Below are 11,824 nucleotides of genomic sequence, written 5' to 3'. Positions count from 1 at the left end.
TCGGGCGAGCTGTTGGTCACTCGTAAGTTGCAGGAATCTGACCTCCTACTCCTCCGGTGTACCTAGGTAGGGAACAGGAATTTGTCGATCTTCTGATTGTGCACAACGATGGACCATAAAACACATTGCGTATGTCGAGTCGGGAGGCTTTGTTCCTAATCCAAGTCCCCAGGCATATCTATGTTGTCGTACACGTACAGCATGCTGCTCCCCAGCAGAGAAAGAATATCATGTAGCGCCGTCTCCGTTCATGCTCACCATCTCGTATTCTCCGCCCCCATCCCGCCCCCTTCCTCTTCCCCGTCCTCTGGAGACGCCCCGTTCTAGGTCTCCATCCTCGACCGGCCCTCCGTCTTCATGCCGTGTCCGCTCATCGTGGTGCGTTCTATGACCGCCGCTGTCGCCTCCGCCGCCGCTGCCGCCGCCAAAGAAAATCGGCCGCAGCTCCCGCCATTGGCTGCCCCATACGCCCAACCCGACACAGAGCGCGGATGAGGCCATCATGGCGACCCACCACATCACGTTCCGGGGAATGCGCGAGCTATAGACCGACGTTATGACCAAGTGTAGACCGTGGAGCGTCAGCGCGAAGTCGGGGACGAGCTTGGAGCGGGATATGAGGAGGATGATCGCGATCGCCCTGTCGTGCGGCACATGTTAGTTCCAGTGACTGGATTTTGGGAGGGGGGGAGCGCAGATTGATCGTCCAAGAAGCAAATAGAGAGAGTTGAAGGCGGAAACTTACATGCAGAACCCGCCGTTGAGAACCCAGACGAAACCGAAAAGCCAGCCCTGCGTCGTGTCGCCTCGGACAGCTTCCCAGCCGAATACGAGGTCCAGGTCGAAAGAAACACCCGCTACGAGAGCGGTGAACAGCATGAGAACGATGGCGCCGAAGTAGTAGAGGAGCTGGAGGAGGGCGATCTGTGAGGCGATCCGGAGGGGCGGTAGTTCCGCGATGGCCCCTGGGCGTGGAGGTCTCCTCCTCCTCGGCATTCTTGTCCCGGGGATAGAAGAGATGGGATGACTGGCGTCGTGGGGTCGGGCGGACCAGGGGTTCGTGGGGAGATGCCCGGGATGCGATGGATTCTCGAGAAGTGAGGCCGAGAAGTGAGGCCGACAAGCTCGACCTTTTGATATGGCTCGCTATGGAGTTACCATTGGGTAGGTAGTGTGAAGGTTCGAGCTTCGAAGCGGAAAAAGGAAGTTCGAAAACTAGCTTATCATCGGGCAATGCTGAATCCTGTAGGATATGTCGAACTTGGAGCCGTGATGGGTAAATTTTGTCCGCGCTCAGGTGGAAGAAACTGGAGCTTGATGAAACGGTTGCCTTGTGACTTTGCTGGCACAGTCGTGTCGTGAGACTCGGAAATTTGCACCCCCTGATGACATGCGCAAAAGGAGCTGGAGGTTGCAAATCCGAAATACATAGGTACTTCGTACATAGCAGCGGGAAGGCTAAGCCCGATTCATTCACCGCCTAACTTTTCTGCCGACTTCCTTTGAGATGTTCGACCGAAGCAAGCGATGAACTCTCCCCACCTCGGTCGAACGTCCATGGATTGAAAACGAACCCGTTCGTCGACATCATCACTTTTCGTTGACGTGCATAGCGACACCGCCTTTTCCATATCCCGCAACATACAAATCTTTTGCTCTAAAGGATCAATACCTGATTCAATTGCTTTACGGAGCTTCGGAGCTTCTATCTCCTCCCCATCCCTCACGGCCTTCCATCCTTCGAAGCAACCGATTCGAACCCAATCCCCGGCATGGGTCTCTTCGATCCGTTCAAGTCGCCCGAAGCCAAACGCGCCGAAGAAGTGCGTGCCGGTGCCGTGGCCCCAGATCGTCGCGAGCGCGCCAAGTGCTGGGAAGCCCGCGACGCTTACTTTGCCTGCCTCGACCGCGTCGGGGTGATCGACGCCCTGAAGGATGATAAACAGGCGCGGAAAGGCTGTCCCGCCGAGAACGCTGCATTTGAACGGGACTGCGCTGCTGCTTGGGTATGCCCTCTGCTCTTGTCCTTGTCTACGGCCCCCTGCTTCGTTTTCCAGTCCCGGTCCTTGTTACCATCTTTCCGTTTGACGATGACAAAGCTAACGGAAACCTTTTTCTGTATAGGTCAAGTATTTCAAGCAGTGGCGTGTAGCCGACATCCAGAAGAAAGCCAGAATAGCCCAGCTCGAAGCCGAGGGTGCGGTCCAGATAGAGCTCACACCAACATTCGAGGAGGCGGCAAGTGGTGATTCTGGTTCCAGTGGCGTACCCAAGGGTACAAGTAAGGAGGAAATTCAACAGCTACTTGCTAAGAAGAGGGGCTGAATTGGAGGCATCCCTTTCTTGCACTTCCTACCGCGAGGTGAAAGGGGCCGATGAAGACGGCGACGAGACGCTACGACCGCCTTGGCTACCCTCGACTCGAAGCGGAACCTCTCTCGCACCTTGAACGGAGGCTGCATATACTGTACAATACTGGGCGCTGTATCATATTTCTCCTGGCCATCTATTCTCACGACGGCACCAAAGTGTCAAGTCTATGCACATTCTCAACTTATGTATAATGAAAAATATAGTACTATTTCTTAGGGGGCCTGATTCCGCAACTTCCTCAGGACGGGGGACTACGGAGTTGACCAGCATTATTGCACGATGCAAGAGCTTTCCCTCACCACTGGAACACAATACTCAGGTTGGTCGGTGTATTTAGTGAGGGAGTACCTCAGCTCCACAAGCAACTGTGTCAAGCGGATCTGCGGAAACTTTTGTTGATGCGTCGGCAAGGTCCTCGACACCGACCATGTGCCGTCAAAGGTATGACGCTGGGTCGCCTACCGGTACGGAACGCGTGAGCACGCCTACCGCGAAGAAATTGCCTCATCTGGCGAAAGCGCCGTGCCACAAATTTTCTGAGCCGCGACGGCGTTGATGGCTCTGCATTCTGAACGGCGGCTCGCCGATCCCGCTCTCGGTCCGCCCCTTGACGTTGGATCACATTGTCTGCAATTGCCTACATATCCTAGCAGTTAACTGGTGCTGCATATGGGCGGAATCTCTTGGTAACAGACTTCCTGTGCTTTGTCAGAGACGTTGGAGATGGAATAGCAAGCGTCTGTCCAGTTTTCTCGGCCTTGGCTGTGGGAGATTTGTGTGCGGCTCATCAGCCGTCTCTGTTCACCGGTGGGTGGTCGACGGAGTGAGACAACGTCGAAACAGTATAAATTAGGGTTCCCCGAGGCCCTAATGGAGTTTCTTTGTTCATTTTCAGTTGCGCCTTTCCCAGTCCAATCGGTTCTCTCGATGTCAATATCGGGAAGCTGGGTTGTTTCGGCGCCGGCCGGGGGTATACGTATGCGATGGACCAGGGATTTGCGCTTCTGCGCCGCTTCGAGGACAGAGGAACTGCTTGAATGGCCGAGCCTCGAGCCGGGGTCAGGGTACTGAGCGTCAAAGGGGTGGGACAAGTCTCTCTGGCCGGATTCTATCAGTACAGCACATCTCGCCCACGGAGAGTGCGTGACATGGGGAACTGACCTCTTGAAGAGCAGAGTCCTTGCAACAACGACCAGGACGAACAGAGCCTTGTAGGTGGTGTACAATGCACTCGGACACTGCCTCGCGTCGTGGGATCATTGCCCCAGGTTGTAGATTGGGGATCAAGGAGAGCCTTTCGAGGCTATAGGAAGGAGTTGGGTAGGAGAGGTGTGTGCGACTCTGATAGTTGGGCGCTGCTCGAGCGGTGACCGGTCTGAGGGAGGATTTGGAAGCACTGTTCGTCTATGACGCGATAGGCGGGTGAGACGGTCACCGGTGATAGACGATACACGGGCGATGCAACGTGGACACCAGGATGAAGATCCCTAGGGAGGAAAGCTAGAAAGGAGAGAGTCGAAAGTCGAAATAGATATACTGCTCGTCGTGTATGTCTCCCACGTGAATGGAGTAAATAATATTTGTTGCGAGGACCTATACCAGAAATGACCGTGTTGGGATGAGTTAGACAGAACTCTGAGGATCGTGTCGTACGGACCTAGGCCATATGAACCGAGTCTACCTATACAACATGTAATCAATCCACCTGCTTCCTCAACGCTCTCACCACGTAGCTAGATTGCTAGCCAGGAACAACCTTCTAACCATAGGATATCCTGCCGCTCAGGGAAAAGGGTCATGCCCAGGGGCGAATATAAGTGTCCTATCATCGAACGACCACCTAAGTGGTGATTTCCCATTTGTAATAGGGATTCAATGGGGAGACCTCACGTTTCAATATCGAGACCTCACACGTGATATTCTAGTGGGGCCATGACGCCACCGCCAAGATGCATATGTACCGCACCTATTTTGTATGTACACATTATGTAAATAATCGTAGGTAATACAGTAACTAACTCAATCTCAACACTCAATCCTAATACTCAAATCTTAATACTTATCTCGGAGCCGTAGGCGGTTATTTTATATAGGATATCGTGTAGGATATCGTGACTTATTATTATGGTGTTTTGGGCGGTTGGATTCAGAGTTACGGTGTGGGAAGTGATACGTTAAGGTTTACGATGTCGCCTGCGATTTTCTACATAAAGTGTACATACAAAATAGGTGCGGTACATATGTATCTTGGCGGCGGGTTCATGGCCCCACTAAAATGTCACGTTTGAGGTCTCGATATTGAAACGTGAGGTCTCCCTATTGAGTCCCTTGTAATATCCCCCCTCCTTCCATTATGGAACCCTTACATGGACCAATACCAGTCGCCCCTGCATCACCTCAGGTCCGCCAACCACGTCCCATAAGAAACGGTCGAGATGGTCCAAGAAAACGGCATGTTGATGATGTACTAAGGTACCGGCAAATCTCAAGCGACCATACAATAACTAAACTCGAGAAAACTAAACTCGAAAATCCAAATAAACCTCTCGATGTCCATCCAGGCCCTTGCAAGCTCGACGCCGGCCAGCCTGGCCAACAATGCTCACATCAAGGGTGGCTGGTGGCTTATAGGAGAGCTCTCATAATGCTGGCTCGCGAATTAAGAATTAAGTAGTCGTTAGAGGATAGTCTCTCCGAGAGACCATGCGGGAAGTTGTGAGGCCCTCTAGAACCGAGGAATAAGAGCTCCTCGGCGGTTGCTGAAACAGAGCCGTTCATTGACCGTTAAAATAGGCATCGAACTTTAACAAAGCGCTGTTGGATGCCCATCACCGAGAACATGCTCAACTCTGTGATCGCCCTCCATGATAGGAACCCGACTCCTTTCTTCTACCCTGCAAATCCCGGAGAAATATTAAACAACAAATATGAACTGATTACAAAAGTTGGATGGGGGTCGTCATCTACCGTCTGGTTTGCGCGCGAGGTCAATCGGTAACGCAGTCTTCCACTCCCATCACCCGCATGGTTCTTAATGAGACTATCCCTCTGATCCCGTTTTATGGCTCACGGAGCTAATCGAAGATGTAGGGGCATCTGGTCGGGGCCTGGAGAGACATGTGGCATTGGCAGTAGAGCCCAAAGGTGCAAAATGCCAACGGCAAACTGTGCAGTAACGCCATGGAGTTCTACGGAGGGCCATTCTTGACCGATGATGGTAGGATTTGTTTCGACACCGTATCTGGCTTAATGATATGGCTGATGAAAAATGTAGGCAACTTCGCAAGAAACGACTTGGTGCCTTATACGCGGATATGGCGCGACGAGATGCCGGAATGCATCGCCGAAGTGGAGTCCGACCTGTTTTTCCAATGAGAAGAATGCTCTGCTGGATACCGGAGCAACGCGCAACGGCCAGGGAACTGAAGAATGACCCTTGGTTTGACATCTAGCCTCGAGCCACGGGACGGCGACGGCTTCAGGTTGTTGACTGGAACCTCGTCAATAGGTTGTACCTATTGCCCGTATTATGTAATACGTAACGTTCGGCAGTCGGTCCTCGGATATTCGCGGGGTAATTAATACGTAATACCTTCCTTAGTCCATAGATCATTATCAGACTCCCTTCTTCCTCCCGTCCCGTCCAGCTCGACGAATCATCTCCAGCAAGGCTGGCTCTGGAAAGTCAATGCCGAGTTCCATGGGTTTGACAGTTTCTGTACGACGATGTATTTACGAAACTTGTCCAGAATTCCCAGGCAATGTCTTGCCAACCTGCCTCGGCGGGCACCCGCCGCGCAGCGTTTCGCTTCGTCTTCAGCCTCTCCCTCTTCCGTCTTTGACTGGTCGGATCCCCTCATGTCCAAAGCCCTGCTGACAGAAGACGAACTGGCCATTGCAGATACTGCCGAGCGTTATTGTCAGGAACACCTTCTACCTCGTGTTCTACGTATGCTGTCCTCGTCCCATCGCCTTTTTTTGCATTCGCCATCTGCGCCTTCTCTACGTTACCTCGATCCACTGAGACAGACGGCTTGCTGACCCGTCCTCGACCCGATTCCAGAGGCCTATCGCGACGAGCACTATGATAAGAAGATACTGCAAGAGATGGGAGAGCTGGGACTCCTGGGTGCGACGATTGATGGGTACGGCTGTGCCGGCGTGTCGACCGTCGCAGGCGGCCTGATCACTCGAGCCGTCGAGAGGATTGACAGCGGATACCGCTCCGGAATGTCGGTCCAGTCCTCCCTGGTTATGGGAGGTATATACGAATTTGGTTCGCAGGAGCAGAAGGAAAAATACCTACCTGGAATGGCAAAGGGAACCATCCTGGGCGCGTTCGGCCTGACCGAGCCGAACCATGGCAGCGATCCAGGGTCTATGGAGACCACGGCCAAGCCGCACCCCTCTAAGAAGGGATACGTCTCCATCTCCGGGTCTAAGACCTGGATCACGAACTCGCCTATTGCCGACGTGCTATTGGTGTGGGCGAAATTGCAGGAGACCGGCAAGATCAGGGGCTTCCTGGTTGACCGCTCACAGTGCCCTCCAGGAACCCTCGAGACACCACCCATCAAAAACAAGAACGGGTTGCGCGCCTCCATCACCGGTATGATTCAGCTGGACGAGTGCCCGGTCCCGGAGGAGAACATGTTTCCCGACATCGAGGGTCTGAGGGGCCCTTTCTCCTGCCTCAACAGCGCCCGGTATGGTATCGCTCTCGGCGTCATGGGGGCGCTCGAGGATTGCATCGCAAGAGCCAGGGAATACGCGTTGGAAAGGACGCAGTTTAAGGGGAACCCGCTGGCGAAGTACCAGCTGGTGCAGAAGAAGCTGGCTGATGCGAGCACCGATGCCGCGTACGGCACGCTCGCCGCTATCCAGGTCGGCCGTCTGAAGGATCAGGGCAAAGCGACGCCGGAGATGGTCAGCATGGTGAAGCGGCAGAACTGCGACAAGGCGCTGCAAAACGCACGGGTGTTGCAGGAGATCTTTGGGGGGAATGCTGTGAGCGACGAGTATGGTATTGGCCGCCATGTGGCCAACTTGTTTGTGACGCAGACGTATGAGGGCCAAAGCGATATACACAGTGAGTGTCTTTTCCAGTTGCGGCTATAGTCCGCACTATGCGTATTCTGAGTGCCCTGGGAGTTTTGCCTAACCTGCTATTTCTTATAGGTCTGATTCTTGGTCGAGCCATCACCGGGATCCAAGCCTTTGTTTGAAGGGAGGAGTGGAAAGGGTCCAAGTGGGGGCATATTCGACTTAATTCGCCTCGCAGTGGGCTTGGCCTTCATCATAGCTTCCGTACCCCTCGCGGACGGTCTTTACACGTAGTTCATCGACATTCGCCGCCCGCCACCATCGGGCTCAAGATAGATAGGGGTTCACACAAGAGTCAGGGTGCTAGGAGTACACAAAAGCTTGAAACTAAGGTAACCAAAGAGCCGTAAGGCCGATAGAGACACTGGCCACGTTAAACGCAACGGCCGTTGTTTATCGCCGACTTGGTCTTCCTTCACGACATCTTCCTGAACCGCTGACCGCTCGATGAGTTGATGGGTGGTCGGGTCAAAATTTTCCTTTCACACACAGACAATATGACTCAGTGGTTCCGCAAACACGGCGAAGCCCGTAATCCGAATAGGAGAATTGTCAGTTATAAGGGCATACAAGATTTTTAATAGAGTATTGGTGAGATATGACATCGATTACCAAGGCAGTGGATGACCAAAACGCTGAAGGTCGAGAAGGCTCCACCATGGAAGGTCAGGGAACCATCACCCAGCCTTACCCACCCACGGTACCTGACTGTAATGTACTTAACGCTCAGAGAACGGGGCGTGAACATTACCTTATGTGAGGTGACTCCTTCGGGAACGCTATCTAGGTACATCTGCGCAAGTATACCTATGTACCCAGAGATGGCTATTAGGTACCTAGGTCAGGTTTTGTTAGTCTATGTGGTCTACCTCTTGGTTGATTGGTCCTCGATTTCTGAGTCGGAAGACAAGGTGGCGGTGTATACAATGTGGCGGAACTGTTGGCTATTTGGCTGAGTAAGGTGGGGTTTTGGGGATCGGTATGATCGGGTCGCCCTGCCCAAAGCCAGTATCCTTTGCTGCAGGGCCGGTCGTATGGTCCGTCACTTTTCTTTCTTTCTCCCCCCCCCCAACCACATACCCTTGACTTCACCATATTCCAACGCATCAACGCTTTCTGCCTCCTCATCTCCTTCGACACGCCGACGTCTCCCGCCGTTTTCTTCTCTTTTTGATCACGAAAGTCAACGCGCCATATCGAAGAAACACGCCTCGCACTTGTTCTGTACGTTATCTTTTTTCCCCTCTTCCACGAGCGCTCTTTTGTCGCCGCCCGCAGACACTACGCCACCTCGGGCCATTTGCTGACTTGCCCCTCATTCTGTGATAGTTACAAGCAGACGAGGCCCGTTTCGCCTTTCTTTTTTTTTGATACCCCCGATACACACTTTTACGATGGCTCTGAAGCGTATCAACAAGGAACTTACTGACCTGGGCCGGTATGTTTATTTCCCTCGCTGGTCGTCGTATCCCTGCCCAAAGACCATCGCCAGGTGGGGCTGTTGTCGAAGCGGGGTCTGATGCCGAAAGCTATTCGGCGTGCATCGCTCGCATCGCTCGCATCGACCATCAACCCAGCTGACGGTGTCTCTTGGGTGTCATCGACTCGGCTCGCTTTCACGATGGATGTTTTGTACTGACTTACGCTGTATAAAGTGATCCGCCCTCGTCTTGCTCCGCTGGCCCTGTTGGCGAGGATCTGGTATGTCACATCCCAAAGCCGATACACGGAAACTCCCTACACGAACATGGCGTCGATGTGTAGCGCGAATAGCGCCACATATTCCATGGTCCTACACGCTGCTCTATGCAAAGTCAATACTGGTCGGGTTGACGAGTACTGACATAATCTTGTCGTAGTTTCACTGGCAAGCGACAATCATGGGGCCTGTAAGTCGACCTCCGAATTATTCCTTTACCCCCTTATATATGCCGTCGGACAATTTGGCACTGCACATCCACTTGTCCTTTGACTTGAGACGCTTTCCCCTTTCTTCGCTTGCCCTTTATTTTCTTACCCCCATGACCGCATACCACTGACACGTTTGATACCAGGGCGACTCTCCGTACTCTGGCGGCGTCTTCTTCCTTGCTATCCACTTCCCGACCGACTACCCTTTCAAGCCGCCGAAGGTGAACTTCACCACCCGTATCTACCATCCCAACATCAACTCCAACGGCAGTATCTGTCTCGATATTCTGCGAGACCAGTGGAGCCCTGCCTTGACGATCTCTAAAGGTTTGCTACATCCCCCTTTCCAGGTAACAACTGTACGTACACCTGAGTCGAGACTAACTATAATCTTCCAGTGCTTCTGTCTATCTGCTCTATGCTGACAGACCCCAACCCCGACGACCCTCTTGTCCCAGAGATCGCCCATGTCTACAAGACGGATCGCGCCAGGTACGAGGCCACCGCTCGTGAATGGACCCGAAAGTATGCCATCTAGGCTGGGACGAGAAGATATAAGGAGAACTAAGCTTCTTCCTCACTTGAATTTGCCTCTCTGATGGCCCGGGAGCCCGATGCCGACTCAGCCCGCCCCACTGAATAGGGGCATTTGTGGTTTTGGGGCATACAGTGGTCTCCTTGCCTACAAGACAAGGATTCTCGTGGTGGACATGGGGCAAGGAAGGGATTGTGAAGGACACCGCACTGGAATTAGATACCGGACGCCAGCGCGGCATACAATACCAATACATTCTTAATACTGGCCAGACCCCCAGATGCCTTGGTCTGGCCTGCATGGATGTTCAGCTCCCAGCCATGGGCTGTACTGTACTATGTTACGGCCAGTACGAAACAAGAGGAGCTATTTTGTCCCCAGCAATTCAAGCCATTCAAGAATATTCTTCCTTATGTCTGGGAACATCCTGGAATCAGATCGACACACGTGACATGCCTTGCTGCGGGTTGTTTGATGTACGATGCTTCCAGTCCCCCAAAAAGATGAACGTGAACATGTTCCCGGACCGTGAATTTCGCCGATGTGACAAACCTAGCCGTAGGTGGACGGAGACAGTACCTAATATATGGCCAGACAGGTCGTATAGAGACGGATCACCCGGGATCTTCAGCGGGACAGGACGGAATTAGGCATGTTCCCCATTCCGCCACTTCGGCGTGGGGATTTACTTTCGTATGAATCAGAGCGACAAGGGACGACGGAGCCAATGAAGTCGGAGAAAACTATCCGGACCTTGAGATTTTGGGATCTGCCGCCGGACAAGTGGTGCCGAATTTATGCGCTTGGGCATGCTCACGTTGTGAATCCCAGCTACGGTGTAGTCGCACATAATGCGAGGTAGCCAAAGGTACGAGGAATCTTTCCCCTTCATCTGCCGTCTTTTCCTTCCGCGGAAAGAGTCGCGGGACCGAGACCCTGGAAGTGCAAATTGTGCCCATGGAGTGTGATCCTGCTTCGTGCTATGCAAAAAAACCCCCCCCGAAAGATAGGGTGGTGCTTATTATGGAGGACGAGAAACTGGGGAGAAATGCGACGCATGTTGATTCAGGTGTGTCAGAGCCCCTTGGTCGAAACAAGTTCGTGACAAAGTACCTAGGTACTCCGCACATAGTGATTACGGTGGTGGATGCGAATGGCTCGACCACAGGCAGGCGCATGGGCGAGACGCTGATATCATGCAGGTAGCCAATAGGCGTCCTTGGTGCTGCCGAGCACGACCTCCACCAAGTTTCTGGTAATGAATGTTTGAAATCTCGAGAAAACTGTGTCGCGTTCTGGCTAAGTAGGGAGAAGTGGCGTCATTTCCCACTTTGTGCAGGAGGAAAAGGTCGAGGAGTTGCGTGGTGAAGAGATGAGACGTCTCAATGAAGATGGTTGTACGAATATATAATATGGTACCTTACGGAGTTGAGAAGATATCCGTAAGGTAGTGCAGCTGGGGTCAGCGCAAGTCACAACGCTCGAAATAAGGTACAAAGTACCTTAAGTAAAAACGGCAGAAAGCAGCTGAGAAATGTTTACTCTGTACGTCTCCCGGTTATAAGATAGATAATACCTGTTAGAGAATCCCAAAGTAAACACACAAATACTAGCAATCAGCAACACCAACGGCGCAACGGGTACTTGGACATCCCGAATAGGAAGTCCCTGCAGTTGTCGGGTACACTAATCCGCTTTTGGAGTAATGCGGTTTCGTCTTTTGGTGGTGCAGGATCCTTGGGACTCCGTATCTTTGTTCCTCCTGTCTGCAGCAAAAGTAAACGAATGTAAACAGCAGAGCTGTTTCCTTTCCAAAAGAAAAAAAAAATCTATGTTCTCCAGAGGGATTTTTTTTTTTTAAGAAAAAAAGGGCACTGTGGTTATCCTTTAGAAGCGCGATTT

General features: G+C 52.5%; 7 protein-coding genes across 7 annotated transcripts; 5 read left to right on the top strand and 2 right to left on the bottom strand.

Moving 5' to 3' along the window:
• Positions 1-228: 228 nt before the first annotated feature.
• On the bottom strand, positions 229-996 carry SODALDRAFT_339801 (hypothetical protein; the record flags this gene model as incomplete). The annotated part of the gene is made up of 2 exons (XM_028612885.1): positions 229-640; positions 746-996. 2 exons carry the CDS (start codon positions 994-996, stop codon positions 229-231), a joined length of 663 nt encoding a protein of 220 aa, XP_028466175.1.
• A 556-nt stretch (positions 997-1,552) lies between these two features.
• Positions 1,553-2,670, top strand: SODALDRAFT_295028 (hypothetical protein). The gene is made up of 2 exons (XM_028608771.1): positions 1,553-2,006; positions 2,125-2,670. Exons 1-2 carry the CDS (start codon positions 1,773-1,775, stop codon positions 2,323-2,325), a joined length of 435 nt encoding a protein of 144 aa, XP_028466174.1. The 5' UTR covers positions 1,553-1,772; the 3' UTR covers positions 2,326-2,670.
• A 696-nt stretch (positions 2,671-3,366) lies between these two features.
• SODALDRAFT_332935 (hypothetical protein) lies at positions 3,367-3,966 on the top strand. The gene is made up of 2 exons (XM_028611837.1): positions 3,367-3,420; positions 3,535-3,966. The coding sequence occupies exons 1-2, from the start codon at positions 3,411-3,413 to the stop codon at positions 3,741-3,743; spliced, it is 219 nt and encodes a 72-aa protein (XP_028466173.1). The 5' UTR covers positions 3,367-3,410; the 3' UTR covers positions 3,744-3,966.
• Positions 3,967-5,068: 1,102 nt separating this feature from the next.
• SODALDRAFT_332934 (hypothetical protein) lies at positions 5,069-5,625 on the top strand. Its single transcript, XM_028611836.1, has 3 exons — positions 5,069-5,088; positions 5,167-5,367; positions 5,464-5,625. The coding sequence occupies exons 2-3, from the start codon at positions 5,195-5,197 to the stop codon at positions 5,579-5,581; spliced, it is 291 nt and encodes a 96-aa protein (XP_028466172.1). The 5' UTR covers positions 5,069-5,088; positions 5,167-5,194; the 3' UTR covers positions 5,582-5,625.
• Positions 5,626-6,048: 423 nt separating this feature from the next.
• Positions 6,049-8,044, top strand: SODALDRAFT_332931 (glutaryl-CoA dehydrogenase). Its single transcript, XM_028611835.1, has 3 exons — positions 6,049-6,322; positions 6,437-7,462; positions 7,552-8,044. Exons 1-3 carry the CDS (start codon positions 6,100-6,102, stop codon positions 7,596-7,598), a joined length of 1,296 nt encoding a protein of 431 aa, XP_028466171.1. The 5' UTR covers positions 6,049-6,099; the 3' UTR covers positions 7,599-8,044.
• Positions 8,045-8,870: 826 nt separating this feature from the next.
• On the top strand, positions 8,871-9,925 carry SODALDRAFT_278124 (ubiquitin-conjugating enzyme; the record flags this gene model as incomplete). The annotated part of the gene is made up of 5 exons (XM_028608097.1): positions 8,871-8,914; positions 9,132-9,177; positions 9,336-9,365; positions 9,531-9,714; positions 9,786-9,925. 5 exons carry the CDS (start codon positions 8,871-8,873, stop codon positions 9,923-9,925), a joined length of 444 nt encoding a protein of 147 aa, XP_028466170.1.
• A 144-nt stretch (positions 9,926-10,069) lies between these two features.
• Positions 10,070-11,574, bottom strand: SODALDRAFT_359446 (hypothetical protein; the record flags this gene model as incomplete). The annotated part of the gene is made up of 9 exons (XM_028614179.1): positions 10,070-10,085; positions 10,166-10,252; positions 10,370-10,474; positions 10,541-10,610; positions 10,676-10,858; positions 10,917-10,960; positions 11,051-11,174; positions 11,253-11,303; positions 11,553-11,574. The coding sequence occupies 9 exons, from the start codon at positions 11,572-11,574 to the stop codon at positions 10,070-10,072; spliced, it is 702 nt and encodes a 233-aa protein (XP_028466169.1).
• Between the last annotated feature and the right edge of the window lie 250 nt (positions 11,575-11,824).

This window comes from Sodiomyces alkalinus, assembly GCF_003711515.1.
Source record: "Sodiomyces alkalinus F11 unplaced genomic scaffold SODALscaffold_5, whole genome shotgun sequence".
Taxonomy (NCBI): domain Eukaryota; kingdom Fungi; phylum Ascomycota; class Sordariomycetes; order Glomerellales; family Plectosphaerellaceae; genus Sodiomyces; species Sodiomyces alkalinus.
The sequence above is the reverse complement of the archived record's forward strand: the minus strand, read 5'-3'. Positions and strand labels throughout refer to the sequence as shown.

Coding starts and splice junctions, on each gene's coding strand:
- SODALDRAFT_295028 (XM_028608771.1), top strand. CDS start 1,773: ATGGGTCTCTTCGATCCGTTCAAGTCGCCCGAAGCCAAACGCGCCGAA. Junction 2,007..2,124: donor GGGACTGCGCTGCTGCTTGG/GTATGCCCTCTG, acceptor TTTTCTGTATAG/GTCAAGTATTTCAAGCAGTG.
- SODALDRAFT_332934 (XM_028611836.1), top strand. CDS start 5,195: ATGCCCATCACCGAGAACATGCTCAACTCTGTGATCGCCCTCCATGAT. Junction 5,368..5,463: donor TTTGCGCGCGAGGTCAATCG/GTAACGCAGTCT, acceptor TCGAAGATGTAG/GGGCATCTGGTCGGGGCCTG.
- SODALDRAFT_332931 (XM_028611835.1), top strand. CDS start 6,100: ATGTATTTACGAAACTTGTCCAGAATTCCCAGGCAATGTCTTGCCAAC. Junction 6,323..6,436: donor CCTTCTACCTCGTGTTCTAC/GTATGCTGTCCT, acceptor ACCCGATTCCAG/AGGCCTATCGCGACGAGCAC. Junction 7,463..7,551: donor GGGCCAAAGCGATATACACA/GTGAGTGTCTTT, acceptor TATTTCTTATAG/GTCTGATTCTTGGTCGAGCC.